We start from the raw sequence: 22345 nt of genomic DNA on the forward strand, positions 1-22345 counted from the left end.
GGAGAGCAGCCAGGTGGCCTGATCACAGTTAATTCACATCTGCTGTTTGATTTTTAGGTTTTTTTTTCATTGAAGTTATTGCATCAAATGGATATTCGGGTTGAGACGTCCTGTTAGTTTTCTCTTAATGAAACTCCTCCTGTTGTTTACAGGTGCCACCGTTTGCTTGTTGCTCACAGGCTGGAGGTCAGAGTTGACCCTCCTCAGTATTTACGGCCTGTTCCGGTGCTGATAGGCAGAGAACAGGCTGAGGCTGAGGACGGGATGCGCAGCTTCCCAGCTGACAAGTGCATATCGGACAAAAGCGCAGCGGAGCGGGTGGCGAGCATCCGCATCCGCATCCTTACCGAGTGAGGAAAGGAATTTTCTTTCTATCCTTTTTTCTCCCCTCTAAATTTCCTGCACAGCTGCTTGGCGACAGGAAATGTATATCCGTGTTATATCCTGAGGCGGGGGGGGCTGGAACTACTGCCTGAGCTGATTCGCCGGGAGGACTGGGAAGATTTCGGAGCAGAAACACGTTTCTGTCGGCGCTGGCCGCTCGAGCTCTGCGCTCCGTCGCCACAACGTCCACAGCGTTGGACACAAGTCTGTTGCTCCGAGACGTGCGCATCGGTTTCCGCGTCTGCAGCCGGACTGAGAGGTGCTTTGTTTTGTGCAGAAGACAGAAGAATAAACTCGTTGCCAAATTGCACACGCGGTTTATTGTGCGCGCTGCTGCCTGCAAGTTGGGAGCGAAGCGCGCCGCTGGAAGTTTATGCGCCTCGGACAGACCCGCAGCAGCTCCTCACAGGTCGGTGCTCCCTTATTGTTCTATTTAACACTATTCTACAAATCCAAACAACGATAAATAAATAAAAAATATCAATATAGTTGTGCTGTAAACATGCCGGATTTGCTCTTCTGTAATATTCCGTATCCTTTGACAAGAGGCAGCGCCGCAACCTGCTGGGATCCCTGTCCCATTTTCCATCTCCACGCTGATCGATATGAATGAGACTTATGTTCTTTGGTATTTTTACATTTATTTTATCTTTTTTTTTAAAGCTGCGGAAGTCATCCTGTTTTAATGAGAACAAGATATTTCCCGGTCAGCTTCGGTTTGGGGTTTGCTTTGCAATATGAAGTTTAATAATAAAACGCGCAGTTTGTAAGCCTCTTTGATTTAGAAGCAGCGTCAAATTTTCAGATTTTAAAGATTGAGTGGGAATATTAAAAAATGAAAACACATAACAAATGGCCATTTGATGTTTGTATCATAATTAAATCACCAATAAAGATGAATGAGATCAACCTTCATCCTATTCTTACTTTTAAACCTGGGCTGACCCATTTAAAAAAAAAAGAAAAAAAGAACTAAACTTATTGTGGTTAGAAAAATCAATCAGTTTCATACATGATTCAACTTAACTTCTCAGTTCACTCTCAATTAAGAGGCATTTGACTTTTACACTCATCAGTCCACAGTTTGGGCTTTCAGCTTTAAGATCTGGAGAGAAATCTAACATGAGCCGTCTGTTCAGGTTCTGCAAGAAACCTTCAGATCCAAAGACACTCAGGTCCGCGATGAACCTAATCGGTGAGCCAAGCTCGGCCACGTCTCCCGTATAAGAAACGACTATGATCTTTTCTCTCAACTTAATGATTTTTATTGAAATTGCACAAGATACTTAAGATTTCTGGTCACTCCCCTTTATCTTGTGGTTTTAAACATTGAATGGTGCTCAGACTGCCGACCATGGAGAAAAACGTTGATCTGATTGAACTCTGACATGGATCAGGCTGAACACAATCTCCAAACACTTGCATCTGAGTCCACATGATAGCCCAGGAGGACAAGTATATCTGTTCAGCTAAATTGATTTATGGCTTTTTGTCCCCAGTGTGGTTGAGGAACTAAAGCAGTTGAGCCCACTTTGTGTTTTATGCTCCATGTCTGACAACGACTGGAATCGTAAACTAATGCAGAGCTTCACTACTTGGGGCGTGTGTAGTGAATTATGTTCGCTGAAAGGTTTGTTGCCCCTCCATTCACGCCAACCTCCCTGCAAATCATGACATGTACTTCTCCAAGGATGAAAAAATAAGTTTAGGAAGATGTGGCAAGTGTTTTATGAGAACCAATAAACTCCCAGAGACAACAATCTGTCTCTTCTGGCATCCTGCAGGGGCACGACAGTCGCATCTCCTGTACGGAGGCACTGATCATAACTGGAACTGGCCTCCCTGTACAGCAACCAGGCAGCTACGACTCTTTTCCTGCTGCCAGAGTATACTGATAAATGACACATGTTGTGTTGACACATTCAGAAACACACATGGATTCATGAGGAAGCCAGTTGCTCCATGTCCATCAACACATTTAGCACAGCTGTAGAGAAAACGTGCTGGAGTTCACTATTTATGGAGAGCGCCATAGACTGGCAGATGGCTACGCATCGAGCACTGAGACATTTTCTGCTGTGACCTCTTATTGAGGCTTTAATCTAATTCCTCAGCTTTTAACGTCACTGCCTTGCAGTCAACTAATTGAAGCAGGTGACTTCATTTTCTTAGGAGAATTCAGCAAAATTCTGTGGACTATTCTCTAATTCATGCTTTGAATTTAAATTGTATACTTAATTCAGAAACGTTAGAAGAACTGTATATACAACATTGTTTATTTCTTAGATAATTTCCTTTATTCATTATTCCTGTGGAGAATGTAATATTCTGTCTGATGATGCCAATTTGAATCCTGGCTTCACGCAGTTTTTTTTTTTTTTTTTTGTATTTTATTTTATAGAAAAAACAGTCAGGACTCGTCCTGCTAACACCTGAGTGATGTGGAAGAACAGTCTGTGCTCAGACCTGCACATACAGTAGCTGACTTTTTTTTTTTTTACTTGCGGGTGCTGAGAATGGCACAAGATGACCTCTGGGATTAAAACATTTGATATGCTAAACATCGTCGCCGAGTCGCCTGTTTCAACAAATCGGAGCAAACATGTGAAGGTTAATGCAGCCGGACAAACTACCACCAGTTCCTCAGGCTCGACGGAGCGCTTCCACTTCATATTTACTTTACATTATTGCTGCCCTCTGATCTGTTACTATTAACATAAATCCTGTCTTGCTATTGTATGTTGTACTCTCTTTCACCTGCTTTTTCTTTCTCTTAATGCACTTTCCATTCTCTCCCATAAGAGCAGAGCGGCATCATGATGAATAGTGGAAAAGGGCATGTATAACACGGCATAGTGCATTCTTTGGGTCGATTGGAGTTTAACATACCCGGGTTTAACATAACCGACCCATCAAACTGTAGACTGTCGTTTCCTGCTCGGAAGCCCAGCAGTCAGAGGATTACTTGAATTTAGCACAGTGATGGCCCACCTGCAACAAAGTTTATCCTGTTTAGAAAGCATCATGAAAGGAAAAGGTGGTGTGTGGGATTTGTGCAAGTTGCCAAATTATTGCTGAAAGTCACCCTTGGATTTGGAAGGGAGCGGATTGTGTGCTCTTGAAATGTGCTTAGAGAAGGGATATTTAGTGACAGCACTTGATGCATTACCATGCTCCTTAACTACATTGTATTGCTGCACGAGGAAAGCAGAAAACACCATAAAAAACATGGCATATGCTTTATGCACAACCGCTTGTGTATAACATATTTATTTCTTACCCAATTCATAAATATGTTGATAGATTCACTACAGAGAAGCTTGAGACAGCTAAGAATATAAATGTGGATTTTTATTCACATAAAGATGAATGTTCCACGTCGACTCGATACATCAGAAATTGGGCTCTGATTGAACAGGACGGATGAGTGTTCTCAAGGCAATGGCTATTGTGGCTGTCTGATGGCTGTTGTTCAATGCCGAGCGTGATTTATTGCTTTGTTCATAACATAAACTGATCCTGCATCTTATCACACACATGCGTGCAGGCGTGTTGGTGGTGATGCCGTGCGTAGGCGTTTGTAGACTCAACAACTAAAGTGGTAATTGTTTGGGATGATGCGGGAGCCATTCTGCAGCTGGATTGCTTAAAATCAAGAAAAGCAGATATTCAAGCATGACAGCTCTGTTTTTGGGAGGGTTGATTGGGGTCTTTGTGGCCAAAGCATGCTGGGATTAAAGCCACCTGTCACCAACCACAGGATACCGTCCTGCTGGTCCAGTTCTGGATGTAGCGCCACCTCACACTGTTGTAGCCTACAGATTACCATTTATGGCTCAGCGGGCTCCAGTGGGCTTTCTGGGTCAGGACCAGGCAGAAAGATTGGACAGTGGGCTTGACTTTGAAACAGAAAACCTCTCCCTGCATGTTCCAGGCTGAGGCTTGGTGAGGAGAGCCAAAAAGAAATGCGCTTACTTGTGTCATAGGGAGAATAAAATAGAATTTCTTCGTGTTCTCTGTTTGTGAAAATTGCCCAGAGCAGTGTGTAAGTTCAGCCTTTGTGAATATAAGTGGAATTATATATGAAATCACAAACTGTTCTACATTTTAAAGGTGCCAGGGGTCACTGTGACTGGTTGTCGAGAAATGGCAAAAATATTCAAAATAGTTTCTTTTTATTTATGCTTTTCTTCCATCTGCAGTTCACTTTTGTTTGTTTTACATAATTTCTGCATCACATTGGTGCTTCTGCATGTTCACAAAGCAGCAAAAAGGGATAGCTACAGCCTGCCAAAGGCCTCAGGTCTGGTCTTTTGTGACCCCTGGACAGCCCGGTGGGAAGCTGGGCGGGAGCAGAGCTTGTCAATGAAGCCGCTTGATGGCCTCAATAATTCAGTCGACACGGCCTCTGTGATGCTGAAAGCCTGATGTCTGATCGGTGACGAAGGGCGATGATGAGTAGGAGCGTGTGAAGCCAGTCAGAAACACATTCTCTGTGGCTTTTTTTATTTTCTCAGAAGGGTGAAGAGAAAGAAAATATGGAATATCAGTCGACTGAAGAGTGTAAAAGCTGGAGCCTCGCAGACAGTGTAATAGTATACAGGTCAGCAATCTTTGACTTCCAGAGGCATACGATGTGTATTCAGGAGTCGCTCTTTGGCCAATCGTTGCTGGTCAGACTTTCTAAGTTTTTCCCCTGAAAGTTGAGAAACCTCTACAATGCAATGAGTTTTCAGATTGATGTTTCTTTTATAAGGCCTGCAGTGTGTTTCTGTATTCTCCGAGTGTGCCATCATGACCTACATACTCCTAAAATGCTGACAAGGAAATAATAAAACCATCTAGATTCTTTTTGTATTGTTTATGCGGCACAATTGCTTAAAGGAAAAAAAAAGTCACTCGATATGAGTTTTCATTCTGTGTCTGCAGTGTGCACCTGCTCTAATTTCATTCCACCGAAGAGAGTATATTGATTTATTTTGGACCATTTATGTGAATTTGTATTTTTAGCAGTACATCAGCGTCTTTATTTGGTAAGATTTTATGGTTTCCCGTAGTTATAGCAGCGCTGGAGTATTGCATTCCCATTGCAGTAGTCTTGACTGAAGTTTTCCTCCAGTCTGTTGTCTGCAACTGTTATGATTGCTGTGTATATTCCATCTGCCCCTGCATTTTCTAGAGAAGGAAGGGTTAGTTTGCGGTACAATCATGTGCGATGCATTTGAATGACACCCGGTGTCAGCACTTTGGAATAGCTCTCCGTATTTGAATTTTTATCTGCTCGCCAGGTTCGTATGCTCACAGCATTTCTAATGTAACTCCTGTCCTGATCTTCAGCTTGTGTCTCACTGCTCTTTTAATAGGATCCAGCAGAAGATGTCCAGATTACACACAAGCTCCAGAGATATTTGATTGAGAATTTTGCGATTAAAAATGCACTATTCCTTGAATAAATAATATTCAATAAATGATTCCCTTCAATCAGTCAAATCAATTCTCCTTTGTTTACCAGATTTATTGTGCACATAAATGCTTTCATTCTTGCACTGCCTCTTCGTGGCACTGAGATTGCTCTTCCCGTCATCACATTGTAGGCGCGGTGTTACTACAATTTAATTTATTTCCGTAACAATGGGTCGATCATGGATTTTGTCTGCAAATTGCCACAGGTCTGCGCAGCTGAATTTGTTTTACACAGTGTGGAGCCGTTTCTTTCTGAGTAAGCATTACCTGGCAATTTGTTGATACTGTCTTGCAGGATTCTCAATAAAGCCAATCCACATGAACTGCATTACTTCCTCAGATCCCATATGTGAAGCAGGCATTGCGTTTGCGCTAATATCACAAAGTGATATTAGCGCAATGTGGCCCAATGAATTAAGACAGGCCCAATGAATTAAGACAGTCTAGCGTAATTGGCTGTGTGACATGCAAGGAAGCACCTATTTTGATAAGAGCTGGGTTCAATATCTGTGGCGTTCATAAACACAGCTGCCTGTATGTATGAATTCACTGAATAACCTGTTATTATCATTTGGGATCTCGCCACTGTAAAAGAAACATTAAAAAAGCTCCTTTTTTATTCCACTTGTCCACACATAACAATTACATTTCAAAAACTGAATTTGACTGTGCTTGCGTATCATTTATTTCTTTTTTCTTCTTCCTACTAAAAGATTCAGTGAATGCAGAACTCATATGAGTTGCTGGTGAAGAGTTATTTGGGGGATTTGTAAACATCCCAGCTCAGCTTATTGTGCTGCTTATTATGTTATCTTAGGACTGGCACATACAATTTTTTTTTATTATTTAATTCACACACAACAATGCGGAGCAATAAAATAGTGAGGATTTGATGTTGACCGCTATGGTTTAGCTGGGAGGGACAAGACAGGAGCAGAAAAACAGAATGATGTGGGTTCAGCTCAGCTTTTTTTATCATTTGTTTTTCACTCTCACTGTGGTGTTGTTTATCTTTTAAATGTGCTGCATCTATGAGGGCTAAAGCTTCGAGTCCCAGAAGCATGGAATAATCTGAAGTGACTGAATCAGAGATTTGCATCACTTTACTCCAGTTGTGAATAGTCTCCATCTTACTCAGAGACAGGAAATCCAACACAGAGCAGGATTTCATCATCGCTCATGAGTGTAGTAAGCTCATCCCTCCAAACATTTGCAGAGGAATTTGGAGCCAGCAAAATGTATTTCTGGGTTTTTGTTTTAGTCTAACCATTTTTTAAACTTATCTAACATGTTGCACATTGCATTGTTGGAATTGGACTCTTCCAGCTGTGCCCCCCTAGTAGAATAAAACTGGAAAAAATGCATCACCATATCCAGAAAAAAAAAAAAGAAAAAAAATCTGATTGCAGCAACAAAAGAAAAACATCTAAGATATAACAAAGTAATTTATTTGAATGATTTGAAAATCATATTGACAACAACCATTTGAGATGCAGTGCTTATTTTGAGTAAAGATCTTTTTATCTTTTTTTATCATCTTTTTATGTTTTTTTTAAAAACCAGTCCAATCTAAAGTTAGAACGTTAACATCCATAATTCTACAAAAATAAATGTAGACACACCCTTACTGGTAGATATTTTTTATCATTTATCATTACCTGCTTTGTCTATCAAACCAGGTACCAGACGTTCTTGGCTGGCATGAATTGACAAATGTTGGGTACAAAACCATGTATTAAACATTTTTTTAAATGTGGGACAACAATCATTCTGTGTAGTCAGACAAATGATCATTGTTCTGTTTTTAATTAGCATGCAAAAACAAAACAAATGTTTTTTTTTTTCTTTTCTGTTGGTTTGATCCACGTCTTTATCAGATTTGAAACCAAAAATTTATTAATCTCTTCAGTATGCAGACAAGTAAGGAACTAAATCCAACAATTCTGTGTTTCTCAGAATAAAGGAAACATGGAATGACAGAAACTTGACTATGTGATATTACAGACCTGTGATCCGTCTGTTAACCGACACACACACACACACACCCCCCCCCCCCACACACACACACACACACACACACACACACACATACACACACACACACAGGTGTTATAGTATTAAGCTTTCTACCATAGAAACAGCATCCCAGTGAGTGTTTTGTTTTCAGCTACATCTATAGCTGTTAGCTCTTTAAACAAGTTTATCTGAGCCACCTTTGGTCAGTGGAGCAGAAAATGCCAAAAGCTAATTCATTGGGGAGCAGAGTATGTCTTGTCTCAACCCTTTAAGCAACTGAGGTACTAAAGTTTTGGTCACAGCGGGTGACCACTTTAATAATGCAAACCATAATATTGCATCATTAATTGTTAGGGGTTGCCTGTATTCTTCAGAGAGATTTTTGTACCTTTCTGTGATGTTTATGGGGGATAGAAGTTATTCAGTAACAGCTCAGAAACAGCTGGATTTTCACTGATTGCTTTGTTGCTGCTGGATCCTTTTTGTTTTCTTATGTCTGGTACCACATTTTTTGACGACCAAACACACTTTTACTTCTGTGTGAATTTGCAGTTTACAAAATGTTATTGTTCTTCTTAGTTTTAAAGCTGCAGTGGGTCACTTTTCTTTTAAAAAATATATTTTCTACATTTTTTTAAACTGTCACTATTCCTGACAGTTTGAGACACATAATCCAAAAGAATTAAAAATCAAGCTCTTCTCCCTGTGGTCCTACAGCCATCTGCAAAAATTACACCAGAAACAACCAATTAGAGCCAGGAGAAGTGTTGAAGCTTTTGCTTATGTTTATGTATGTCCTTGCACTCAGGAGATACGTAAACGTCCAGTTTATGTATGTCCAGCTCCTACAGCTCCTACAAAACTGTAGGAGCTGCAACTTCTACAGCTTTGTAGAAACTGCAGCTCCTTTGTAGGCTACAAAGTGAAAGCTTCGACTAGTTAGCAGAATAGATAAATAGTTTTCCTGTAAGTTGTTTGTCTGTTATTAGCACAGCTGCAGCTCATCTACAACCATGACTGATGATGGTAAACCCCTCCTCCTGGCTCTGATTGGTTGTTTTGGACCAACCTGTTTCACAGATTATCTCTCTCATGTTATACTGTCAGGACACAGTGAAAGTTTTAAGAAATGTAAAAAAAACAAAAAACAAAAAATCATTTCCATCAATGTTTCCAATTCAGTTATCCAGTATTTATAAGAATATATTAAAAAGAAAATACTAAATATGTTGTAGCTTCATGGAAAGTCAGTTAGTATTTAAACTAGTTACTTGAAATACCAAAAGAAATGTGTTTCTAATTTGAGACAGCAGTTCAGAAATTTATCTTGCATTCTGGGATGTTGGCATTGAACCTCCATAAAGAAGGGAAACAATGTGGTTCAGATGGCGTCCAGGATTCACAGAGTCTGGGAATCATCCTGCAGACAAACTCTCCTCTGTCTCCAGAATCACTGGTGTCAGGGGGAAACAGGCAGCATCTGATGGAACACTGCCTTGGTTCTCCCTCACTCCTTCTCCAAGTGCCGAAAGGCACAGAAAAAGGGACTGAAGATAAACTGAAAGAGAAGAGGGAGAGAGCAGCGTCAAGGAGGAAAGAGAGAGAGAGCGAGAGCGAGACTCGACAAGATGAATTATGCAAAGCTGTCAGAGGCGGCTATTGTTGGAGGTGCTGGCTGTGTTAAAGCGAGCTAGCCCTGATCTCCACAAGCTCCATCAACCACTCTCCCCACTCCCCGTGGCTGAGAGCTGTCTGATCTGTGCTCCAGCAAATAGCCAGCAACACGATGCGGGGGGTGAGGGGCAACGGCCGGGCCACTTGGTGGCAGGTGAATTGTCTTGGAGGGACACACCAGTGCGGACAAGTACACTCTTTATTACCATTATTTACAGAGGTCAGACACAGGAAGATCTGAGCTGATATGTAAAGCCGCCCTGTGGAAATACAATTACCGGGCAAAAAGCCCGGTGAATAGTTGCAATTTCAGCAGTCCCGTCAGCAGTGACGACTCGGGTTTTGTAAAATGCTTTGTGTGCTAAAGTAACAAGCATAAGCCAGCTGGATATCAGCTGCTACACTTATTATTTTACCCTCATCAGATTGTATCAGACAAAATGATAAAAATTGTCTATTTTTGGATCAAAACTCTGGCTTCAATTAGTAAACATTTATTTAGATCCTACTCCCTAAACATATTTTTCTGTTGTGGGTAATCTTACCACAGATATTCCATTAGGTTTTTAAGGTTTTGTTGGCTCTCGTGGCCGTCATTTGAAAGTAGTTCAACAGGAAAGAAGGCAATGAGAGAAGGGAAAGACATGCGGCAAATGTCGCCAGGCCGGGAATTGAACCTGTAACTATTACCACAAGGACAAAGGCCTCCATATATGGGTTGTGATTTGCCCCTGCGCCACCACAGCACCCCAACATTACTTTTCTAAGCTGAGGTTGCTAGAGCTTAGTATCATGAAGGGTGCAGAAGGATTTAGCTTGGAAAGTTATAATGCTTCGTAAGCACTAAAAACAGTTCAGACACAAATCAAGAGATGCACCGATCAGGCTTTTCTAGACCGATTTCTGGTCCTCTTTAAGGTCAGATCTGCTAATCCCCAGACTGACTGATTATCTCTATTTATGCATAGACACATATTTTCCTAACCTTTATCTGATCCTTATTTAGCTTATACACCAAACGCGGTAGGATACATCAGCTTTGAATCATTTAGTAGGGGTGAGGACCATTTACTTAATTTCTCAGACCTGCCAATCAAAAAATCCACTACTGGCTGATTGGTGCATCTTTAAATGTATCAATAGGAGCCGTGTGTGGGCGTGTTTGCTTATCATCAATCATCATCGAACATGGGACCGCCTCGCGGGAGAATAATGCAAAAGCTTTTTTTTAAAAATGTCCTTAAAAATTGTCACACATAATATATCTTTACTTTTAATTCCTCATTTTTACAGGAATTAAAAACAAACAAAAACATTTACGTTTTCTAAACATATATTCTCTTGGTTTTAAAAGCTGAGGTAATACGTGGGATTTATCATTAAATGAATCCCAAACATTGCACACAAATCTTCTGTCAATTCACTAATTGGTTAATTAATTATTTCAGCCTTAATGAGTTGATTAATCGTAGAGCTGCTGACAAAGTTGCCCTGTGTTTTAAACACCCTTGCTTGTGTCATCAAATAATATTTTTAGAGGTTTTGATGAATAAAGCAGAGATTACCCAGGTTTCTTCAGTTTATTTTTTAGTAAACCAACATACTCTTATTCAAAATCAGCTAAAAAAAAGTGCTTGTTCTCTTTTGGTCATCCTTTTCAAATCCCAGATCGGAAGCATAAAACTCTCCTTTGGACATCTTTGATGAATAAAATACTCATCATCAGACATGAAACAAGTAAATCTCAGACCCTTGAAACCTCTCCAGCTGCCTTGAAGAGCCAAATGACTTGGAGCCGTTTCCCCTCACTGTATCTTACAGATGGTTTATGGTTTATGCTTCAAAGAAGTGCAGAAGTGTGGGACAGCAGTAGGTGTCGGGGGGACGGTATTCAACTGGCAGGGGAGTTGTTGAGATGTGTGTAGAGCTGCGCCGCATAGCTCATGAATTGTCTTCTTCCGTGGCTCAGTGGCTCGCAGGAGGACCTCTGTGTGACACTAATTTTGCATTGTCGACTCCTCTACTGAATGGTCACGGGTGACTGACTGTCCTGATTCAGCTGCATGATCAAAGGTAGGAAGGTAGAAATGAAAAGGCCTGCCTTAAAGTTTCTGTTTAAAAGCAAGAAGGCAAATCTTCACTTTCTTGCCTTTGTTTCTTTTGAGAGGTTGGATGCAGATTTTTTGCAGTGAAGACATTGCACATTCAGTTTATTTAAGTTCGGACTTTACTGCCAATGCAGAAGCACATACAAGAGTATCTAGAACCTTTCGTACATAATTTAGACTATCACAAATACCTCTCAGGTGTTTTGCAATTCTGTTTACATACAAGCGAGACACTTGAAGTAGCTGTGAATAGATCCCATCCTCAGTCACACAGGGATGTTTGTACAGGGCCATGCATGGTCACTCAAGGGCTTATAGCTGATTAGGACGCAAATCTAAATCCTACTATAGTGCAGAATGCAGCTTAGTGGGTGAGACTTGTAGCATTAGCCGTTCTTCAGACAGCGAATCTCTTTACAAGTCCATAAAGAAGACGAGGATCGTAATCAGGGATGCTCCTGGGCGTGTCCGCACACACTCATCCCATGCATTAATCTGCCCGTCTGGACGGCTGTGTACAATTTGCTGAAAGTGATGAGATGTGATTGAGACGGCTTGCGGCATCTAAAAACAACTGCTTGGGGTGCAGTGTGGAGACTTGAGAGGAAGGGTTACAGGAGAGTCTGTCGCTGATTGCATCTCAGCCCTTCAGGGAAACAGAGTCATATCAGACAACTTTGGAGGTGGGGGAGGAAGTTTAATAGGTGTGGAAGAGCTTACAATTTTCATTATCCCTGCATCCTGCACTGCACCGGTGACTGCTCCAGGTTTTGGGAAGTCTCCGGGGCTGGCGCTATCTCGCAGTGTGACGGTACACTATCCTGGGTTCATTGAAATGTTTTGATGCTTGATGTGAAACAAAGTAGATCTCATTTGGGAAAAGATGGAGTCTGATGCTCCAGTCTTACTGCTCAGCCAAGAGAGAAATGAAATTTAGTTCGTGGTGTGTGAGTGTGTGTCAGGAGGCAGTGGAAAATGGCTGGTAATAAACACTTCTGACACACCACAGCTCCCTTCCACATTCCACGATGGGATTGGGAAGTCATCTATGAATTTATACCAGCTAGAAGATTTTAACTGATGTATCAGATGCTCCTCTGCATATAAACAACTAATGTCAAAGGCCAGGATGGCCATACAAAATCACAATAGATCCTGAAATCAGGAGGTTTTTTTCTTGGTGTGTTCGGCTCAATTTGTTAGCCTGTGTACTGATAAATAGACATCGTTTTTTTTTTCTGAAAATAGATGTCTTCATTTGTAATAGACTTCCAGGGGTGGGCAATATGGCTTCCTGCCCAGGGCGGCTTTCCTCTGTGGACACCAAAAGAAAGAGAGAAAAAAGAAAAACTGTGTCAGTTGTTTTGTAAAAGGAGGAATAGAATGATGATAAATATTAAATAATTAATTTTAAAATTAAGCATCAATATAATTTTGCAAAACTCTTTTGTTTGCTACAGTTGGACTTCACAGGTGGTTAGGGATATTCTGCTTTCAGTGGAACTTCAACTTCAAAACACTGAGCATCATTAAGTTATTGATCTTTAGGAAGTGTGGAAAAGCTTTTAATGTTTACAATTTTTATTGGTATATTTTGGTGATGAGCATTTTTAAAAGGAAGCTTTCCTTATGAAAATGTTAAACACGGTTCTTAAACATAAGGAGGGAAAACTTTTTAACATCTTGTAAAACCAATGTTTTAATTGTTTGTCGAAGTATTTTTATTTCCATTCGGTAATAAAAACAGCTTGTTTTCAAGCTGTTTATTTCTACTTATCAATTTTATATGTTCTTTGAGACACACACACATACAAATAATTCCCTTCTCACCCTCAGCGGGTGGTTCTTATCCTCTGAGCTCGGGTCGTCTACCAGAGGCCTGGGAGCTTGAGGGTCCTGCAGTATCTTGGCTGTGCCAAGGACTGCGCATTGCTCCAGTGTGGGGGTGACTGCATACATACAGTACATGTATATATATATACATATGTACATTTAGCACCATATAATCCATCCCCAAAAAAGGAAAAAACTGAAAACATCGTCTGTGATATTTTTATGTATTGTGATATATATTTTTATGACAATATCACCTATTTAGTTATTTTTGTTTTAGTTCTCATCCCAATTTGGACCAATTGGATCTGATCCGACCGAAATAAGCAGAATGATATGCAGAATGACCTTCTGCTGCTAGATGAGATTTATTGGAGTCGTATAATGTCCTTACAGTACGTTAATAAAAGTATGCAGATCGTCATTCTCTGTAGTCGGTTGTAAAAGGTGGTATAAAATATTTGCCTGGCAGTTATACCTCAAGCGATTTGGTAGCCCGAAAAATGGGAATGAAGTTTGGCATGAAACACTGAAGAATGAAGGCGCAGAATGAGGAGGGCCCTCTGCGGTTGGTAGTACACTAAAGGGCCATCTGCATGTTATTCAAAGAATTGAAAAAGTTAAGATTCAAACTGAACAAAAGTTCTTTCAAATGCAGTTTGAGAAAGACTGAGTCCACAATTTTTTCATCTCTCCTATAAAACAAAACAAAAAAAAATTAAACCTTCTGTGACAGAAAGTTAACTTCTCGTCGCTTCTGTCTTTGGGTTTTATTCCACCACAGATCCAGGTGAAGTTTCTCCGCACTCTTCAGTTTGTTTGGGCTCACGATGAATAATTCCTGTTGCAAATGCATTAAGGTTTCTGTGGAAACGGCTGCTTTCCCACAGTGGCAGTTTTGCAGGAAACACGTTTCTGTTATGACTTTTCAGAGCCTTGACTATTCCAAAAAAAACAAACTTGCATTTAACCTCCATTTTAGTGATGTGGAAGCAAAAATTCAAGACAGATCTTTAAAAACAAGTAGTTGTTTGCAGGTATATTTAGCACCATAAGTAAAAGGTTTAATAATTTAGGGACCAGCTCCTATATTTTACTTAGCTGCCACAGCCTAACAAAATATATATATAGGAGCTATTAATTTTTAATTAGTCTTTGTCTTCACCCTCGTTATTGTTGCTCCTCTGTGTATTTAAATGAAAACTGCTGAACAGTTAGATTGAAAATTTTTATTGTAATATAATTTTGGTCTGTTGTAAATTTAGATTATGTTTTCTATTTTCCAGAAGAACAAATTGACAAATGGTCTGTTTATCGTTTTTAGTCAACTTTCAGAAGCTAAACCCACTTTTACCATCTGAAACAAGCAAAAAAAAGGAAGTTGTTCAAGAATAGAAGTCAAGTGTTCATGAGTGAAGTATCAGAGGTGTAGAGGGAGCGTTGGGGTGGGGCAGTGAGAACCAGATAAGTGTGCTTTTGAAGATGAAGCTGCAGGATTAGTGTTATCGGAGCTCCTTGCTACCTTTCCTCATCTCTCGTTTTTTTTTCCCCCCAGGTGCAGCAGGTGGACAGCCGAATGGACTGAAGAAAAAAGCGACAGGGGTTCAGAAGTGAGGAGGAGGGATTTGGAGAGGAAATCAGTCACAGGACGAGAATCGCAGCCCAGAGAGAGCAGGAAGGGGGAGCTGAAAGAAAGCGAAATAATCCAGTGGTGAACGTCTCAGTAGAGTGTCAGTAGCAAAAGGGAGGGAGTTGGATGCCCAGCATGCCGGCAGCATGGAAAGGGTGAGGGAGCAGCGGCCTTTCTGCTCGCTGTCCAAGAGTCAGAGGGAGCGGGACAGAGACTGCGAGAGAGACAAGGATCGGGAGCGGCGCTACACAGCTTCCTCCACGGACCGGGACAACGGAGCCTGTCGTGTTCCCACTCAGAAATCGTACAGTTCCAGCGAGACCCTGCAGGCCTTCGACCATGACCCCTCACGGATGCTGTTTGGAGGCAGAGTCAAGGAGATGGTCCACAAGGAGACAGCAGAATACACCAGGCCTGGTTAGTGAAAACAGGCTTTTTCTATCAAATGTTGTACATCTGTTACATACTTTTCTGAAATATGATGTACATATTTACCTGACAGTAATATGAGATAAGGTCTAATGAACATTTTTCTTTTAAATGTAACTGCTTAATTGTGGAAGCGATGGAAAAACACTTCAGTTTACAAAAGTGGAAACTTTCATTCTCTCTTCTTTAGTAAATAAAATAAATAACAAAATCTTCATATTCTTGTTGTTTTGCTGCTGTTTACTAGTGTAAACATGTTAATTAGGAAAATGAACATAGATGCAGGGATTTTGTCATTTGTTTACCAAAATGAAAAATCTCACAGTTTTATTCTTTTTATCTGTGCAAAATTGATGTGGAAAAAAAATACAATATCCCAAGAAGACCTCCAGACTGTGGTAAACACAATTAAAGGAAGTCACTAAGGCATAATCAAGTGTTATTTTCTGAAGCTTTTGGAGAAAACTCATTTAGAACATGATCCAATGGGCTCCCCTGATCCTATAAAACATTCCAACCATTCTGGACTACGGTAAAATATAAAAGCAGTGCCTAAAAAGTAACACTTGCTTTTAATTGGCTGGTGGAAGCTGCTTTAAATTGTGTAATTAAAAAGTTTGAGCACTTTACTCTATTTTATGGCACTCGTTGGGCTCATAAGATTGCAATCAGAAAATCTATCCATTACTCCCTTACGTTTTCCCACTGCTAATTGGTGTCCGTTTCAGATTTAATGGGATCAAGATGAAGTTGTGGGAAGAAAACTGCCTTTATTTTTTAATGTAATGTAGACATTTAGAGTTGGAATCTGTTTCTTATATATTCATGGTAAATGCCAGATTTAAAGAGCATATTTACTTCATTCAGCGTGTGCGTGTGCATGTGTGTGTGTTTGTGTGTGTGAATAACAAAAATAAAAGACAAACAATTTTGCTTGTTTAATATTTTAGAGGGTAGAAAAAAATTTGAATAGAATAACTATTTTTTTTCCTTAATGCAATTATATTTTATAAACACTTGCTTTAGTTTAAAAAAATAAAATTTTAAAAACATAATTTTTTTTCTGTGATTTTTGTCACTTGCCTAATTATTCAACAATCAATCAATTTTATCTTATGTTTTTAATTATATACATGCATATATAGTAATATAGTTTTGCCTTATAGAACATAGTGTTTATATACAAATATATTAAATTAGAAACATAATAAATATATTCTCCCTGTCCACAAAAAATATATTATTTATTTATTCTTTTACATAGAAGACACAGTGAACTGAAAAGTTGGAATAGTTTTTCCCATAATTCTGGAACTTCTAGTTGAACTCAATGGTAGTTTTTTTTGTTTGCTGTGCATTATCCCGTGGGGAAAAATGCATAGACATTTATGACAGCTTATTATTTTTTTCTGGTGTATGTAGAATAGAAGCCCTAACTAGCTGCAAGTGGAGAGCAAAAACCATGTGTTGTTGACAAAGTTAAAATGTTTTCTAAACAGTGTACCTAAAAAAAGATATATATATATATATATATATATATATATATATATATATATATATATATATATTATGTCACAACAAAATATTTTATTTTTGGTTTAAGAATATTTTTTTATGAATTGATTGCAGAAAATGTGGGGGATTTAGATGTTCAGAATCAGACATCACGTTGCTCATCAGTAGGTTGTGTTCTTGGCTATTAACCTGGTTGTTGCTCGGTTTGTTAACTTTACAACTTGCTGTCGTTTACAGGACAGACATTTTCATTGAGGCAGCTCGGGATTTGTGAGCCCGCAGCTCGCAGAGGCTTGGCTCTCTGCCCTGAGACCGGCCTGTCCCACCCACTCAGCAGCTACACCCGGGGGCCGGCCGCCACAGAAAACCATGAACCTGTATCACCGGAACGTACCATGACTCTTTGGGGAACGGGGGCAAAATCTGGGCAGAATTCATGCCTCTCCAGCCGTTCCAATTCGGCGCTCACGCTCACTGACACGGAAATGGACAATAAATCGGACACTGAGATGGGTGAGTAGGGCACAGTTTGCATCTCACTCCCCCCTCTTTGATTCAAAGAATGGAAGAAAATCACTAGGTAGAAAAAGCAGCAGCACGGTCAGTGCTGCAGACGAGCTCCTGATTGGTGGAAGGAGGTGGAAGTGTGATTGGTGGGGCAGCTTTTCGAGAGGCATTTGCAGCTGTCTTTGTTTGGATCAAAGGGGAGAGTCTTTGCTGCATTCAGAGAAAAAATTCGCCCTGAGATTGAGTGCTTGCTAGTCACCTGGTCCGTCTCGGCAGGAAGCCGAGGAGTTTGATAAAGTTTCCCCATGGGCTATCGCAGAATCAAAGATAGCTTTGTGCGCCTCTGTCTGAGATTTTGCTTAGAAATTCTGCAGTGGTTGACTGGGCATACATAATGGCTGATTAAATGGGCACAATGGTTTGAAGTGCAAATTTGATCATGCTGAAAACCTGAGATGGTAGATTGGGCTTCTCTGTTTGAAGAGGGCAAATCTTTCTACACTAAAGAAAGGCAATGTTTATGGATTGTTTAAATGTGTACCTGTCTGCTTTTAGGCTCATTTATGTCAAACTGAGTTCACAGCTTGATTCTTTCATGCTGGTATTTTACTGTTTAATGACTTTAGTTTCATTTTGCATCATAAAGTCTTTAAATTGATCATCTCACCTGTTTACATTTTGGTGTAATCCTAAATTTCGGTTTGAAATTAATGTTTTCTGTTGTAATTAGTTCTGTGCTCTGAAAGCTCTCTTGACTTCATATGTCATTCATCATCATTATGGTGTCACCATTGTAACACATGTGATGCAAAGCTCTAATTATTTTTAAGAAATCGATGTTATCAAAGAATGGCAGGCAGTTCGAATAATTAGGGTTTATTACACGTCCCTGGCAAGAACATTAAATAAAGGGTAAAAAGGAACATGGCTTGTTCTCTTGCTATCAATTTTTATACTGAAAACATTGGCCACAGTCTGACATTTGAGACAAGTCATTTTCTTAATAGCAGCATTCATCATGGGGAGCTCATCTACTGGGGTGGGGGAGCTGACTTCGTCCTCTACCTTTTCAAAATGCCATCACAATTCAAATCCAAGCATCTGTTCCTGAAACTGGCCTCAAAGGAAATGCTCCTCACCTCCTCGGCGCCTCACTCAGGACACATTTGTTGTTCTATATGCCAGAAACGAAACTGCATCTCGAGAGGCTGGTCCGTTTTGCAGGAGAACACAGAGCTTTGCTTCAATAGATCCTCTCCTGTGCTTTGATTCCTTCTGCGCCGCAACCACTTAAAAGTGTGTGACCTCACACACTCTCATGCGCACTCCACAGTCAGGAAATGCCTCAAGAAGCTTCTGCTGATTGGCTCAGGTTTGAACAATGTCCTGCTGGGAGTTAAGGTCACTCGCAAGGCAGGAGTGAGTTTATATTTTTGGTCATTCCAGGAATAAAAATTGTTTCTTTTTCAACGTTGCGAAAAGTGAATTCTTTCTTATTTTCAGTTTCATTTAATTTAAAATTCAAACTTTTTATAACCTTTTCTTGGTTTATTGCATTTCAAGTCAGAACAAAAAAAAAAAACCTGCCTCTGTTCCACCTCTATAGATCTTTGTCTTTTTTTTTTTCCTTTGGCAGGAAGCATTGCACTTTTGACTTTCACTATTTAATGAAGCAGCTAAGAGAAATGACCCATCCAAAGGTTTCTATCAACTCAATATGCATGCGGAAGCTCCGACAAGGGGCCGTTCAGCCCCACTTATTCATAAATGAACTCGATATTTCATTGTAATTTGCTCTGTTCTGCAGAGTGTTCGACACAGAGAAGTACCAAAGGCTGTGCGCGTTCGCAGCGTGTGGCATCTGCAGATATTCACCTCAGGGATAGAGGTCGGTTACTTAAACAGATGTACCCAGGGTGGTCATCAGGGGTCGGTCTGAAGCTCTGTAAATACTCAGATGGGACGACAGGAAGAATGAAAGCTAATATATTTTGTGGGCAGGGAGAAATTTAGTTATTTTGTATATTTGATTCAGAAGATAATCCGTTGTCACTGGAGGCTTTCCAAATTAGTCCAAACATTATTTAAATATTTCAGTGTTTGTGCATTAGTTTTCTCCCATTTATTTATTTATTTACTTTTCCATCTTTGTTTTTCTCTGTCTTTTTGTATGTCTTTGTTTCTTCCTTTCTTTATTCCTTGTCTACTTTCTTTGTATTTTTTATTTATGTTTTTCTCTGTTTTTACTTAGTCGCTTTAAAGAAAATTTTAAAACGTCAAAGACGTCTTTAGTTGAGATATTTATTTATTTTATTCCAGCTAATATTTATTTTCAAAATAAATAAATATGTATTGTATGGAGAGCTGGCAGATGAATAAATGATTAAATAAATATATTAATTAAATAAATGGAAAAAAGCTTTATAAACCTCTTTGAGGGCCCTAGGTCCTAAAAAAAAGTCATACAAAAGTAATTTACACACAGAGAATATTACATAAAATAATCCTGTAATTAAGATATGTTACCTAGATATTACAATGACACAGTTTGAACGACTGAATAAGTCATTAATGCTTGAAGTTCTTTGCAACACAATCAAAATTTTGTTGAACGTATTTTAAGAAAATAAGAAGAGAGAAACCTCCAGTTCAAACAGTAATTATGGTGGGATATACTTATGCATAGTTGGGTTTATTTAGTCATATTAGAGAGTATCAATGATTCTAGAAGGACCTATTTAAGTTATGCAAATTCTATTTGGGATTTCAAATGGAGTTGAATGTAGGTCACTTTGTGTCTCTAGCATTTCTAGTTTCCTGCAGACATTTTAAGTTGATTGAATATAGTAAAAAATAAAAAAATAAAAAAAAAATGTAAATGCAGCAAACCACATATTGTAATTCTCCTCTCTAACTGAGAATATGGACATGTTTCTGTGATCCAGATTTAAGATTTAATACCCCAGGGTGATATTTGGAGCTGAGAGTTGTTTCAGGTTCTGTCGGCATCCAGAGGAAATGAATTTTAACTAAGTACAGAAAATGTCCTGATTTAAAAATGTGAACAAATTCCCTCCAAACAAAACAAAAAGCCACTGTGTGCTCTTCTCACTTGAGCTTAGGGTACTCTTTAAAACGAAAACCTTGTTGTGAAGGTTCCTTATATATTTATATTGTTTGTGTTAGGTCAAAGAACATCCTCGGAGGAAAAGTCCAAACTACCAAGGAGACTGATCACCCCTCCCCTCCCCCACACACACACACACACACCTCCAATGTTGGCTGTGCTGTGCTTAAAATCAATATTATATCCTTCATAAAACATGAATGACTTCATGCAGCAAAAACATTGCATGGCCCAGTTGAGTTGTATTCCTAATAGGGTGTGAAAAAGCTCACGCTCACTTGTTAGGTATTACAGGTGGAGAGCTTCAGCACCTGACAACAGCTTTCCTCAACTTTATGAAACATATCAGGTGGATTTATTGTTTAACGGAGGGACTTGATGCCTGCTGAAGCTTGTTTTGAAGCAAACTACTTCCCCGGTAATGTCTGTCATCCTGGGCTAAAGAGCCACTGTTTTCTGGCATTTTTATCCGTGTCTGCGGCGTTGGAGCTCCCCCCCCACCACCAACACCGCCCCCCGGCTCATGATGGGGTGCAAAGGGGCAGCCTCTGGTTCCTCTCACAGTTTAACCACAGATGACCTTTTACTCTATTTCTGTCCGCAGCTACATACAAGTAGTCAGACACACACACAGACACACAACACGCGTAAATAGAAGCAGACAAAAACACAGTAACATGAACACACCAGGAGCAAGCACCTTGTAAGAAATGTTGCTAGAAATTATATTTGCTAATAGAATATTGATAATAACTATAATATATTTTTGTATATACTAATCTCAATATTTGTATTTGTTTTGATTATTACATATTATTTAATTAATTTATTTATTCTAAAAAACTAATTATTATTATTATTATTATTATTATTATTATTATTATTATTATTATTATTATTATTATTATCGACAGTAGCATTTCCTTTTGGGTCATTTTTCCACACTCACCAGTTCAAACCTTAATTTCCTTCCATTTTTTTACCTCTAAAGAAATGTTGTATCCATATACATAAACCATGCTGCATCTGTTTAATTTATTGAGAATTAAATAATTTATATTTATTATGGGGATCAACTGTCATAAAAATGTTAAATTAAATTACAATTTGCCATAATAGCTGTATTTTTTGGGGGGTTTTGATCCACCTGTGAGTCTGTTGATCCCAGATTAAACTAGATCCTTCCTGTTAGCATTCGGTATGAATTGGAGTTAAAGCCAGTTTTTCTTAGCCTATTTGGAGCTTATAGAAAATTTTCTTAAACAGTTAATTATCAAAGTGGATGTGAGATGTCATTTTATTTTTTATTTGAGTTGTTGTCTTTCACTGGTCCCCTACTCTGTTTTTTTTTTCTATTTTGTCCTTTTCATCTTTATCTCTTTGCTTCCTGATCCAGATTCGGCTCCTTGTGCCATTACCTTAAAGTCAACTGTACAACAGGACATTTTTTTCTTTCCACACTTTAGTTGAGGAAATCTGCTTCACAAACTGCAAGGCAAGCAGTCCCACCAGACTCTTTGTCTAAGCTGCCAGTACAGGACACTTGTAGAGGCTTTGTGTGCTGTGGCCTGCACCTCCTGTCCAAACCTATTGTGGGAAACAGTGTGTTGCATTCATGCTTTCATAGAGGACGCGGGGAAGCAGCAGGGCCTTGCATGT

At 39.4% G+C, this 22345-nt stretch overlaps 1 protein-coding gene across 1 annotated transcript in view; it reads left to right on the top strand.

The window, feature by feature from the left end:
- The first annotated feature begins 471 nt into the window (after positions 1–471).
- Positions 472–22345, top strand: part of LOC129360390 (teneurin-3-like) — a 180118-nt gene continuing 158244 nt past the window's right edge. Inside the window, 3 exon segments of the mRNA XM_055030567.1 lie at positions 472–793; positions 15034–15525; positions 17290–17565. Of these exon segments, the coding sequence (XP_054886542.1) occupies positions 15255–15525; positions 17290–17565 (547 nt within the window). The 5' untranslated portion in view covers positions 472–793; positions 15034–15254.

Source organism: Poeciliopsis prolifica, unplaced genomic scaffold, assembly GCF_027474105.1.
Source record: "Poeciliopsis prolifica strain line A6 unplaced genomic scaffold, Auburn_PproV2 SCAFFOLD006, whole genome shotgun sequence".
Taxonomy (NCBI): Eukaryota; Metazoa; Chordata; class Actinopteri; order Cyprinodontiformes; family Poeciliidae; genus Poeciliopsis; species Poeciliopsis prolifica.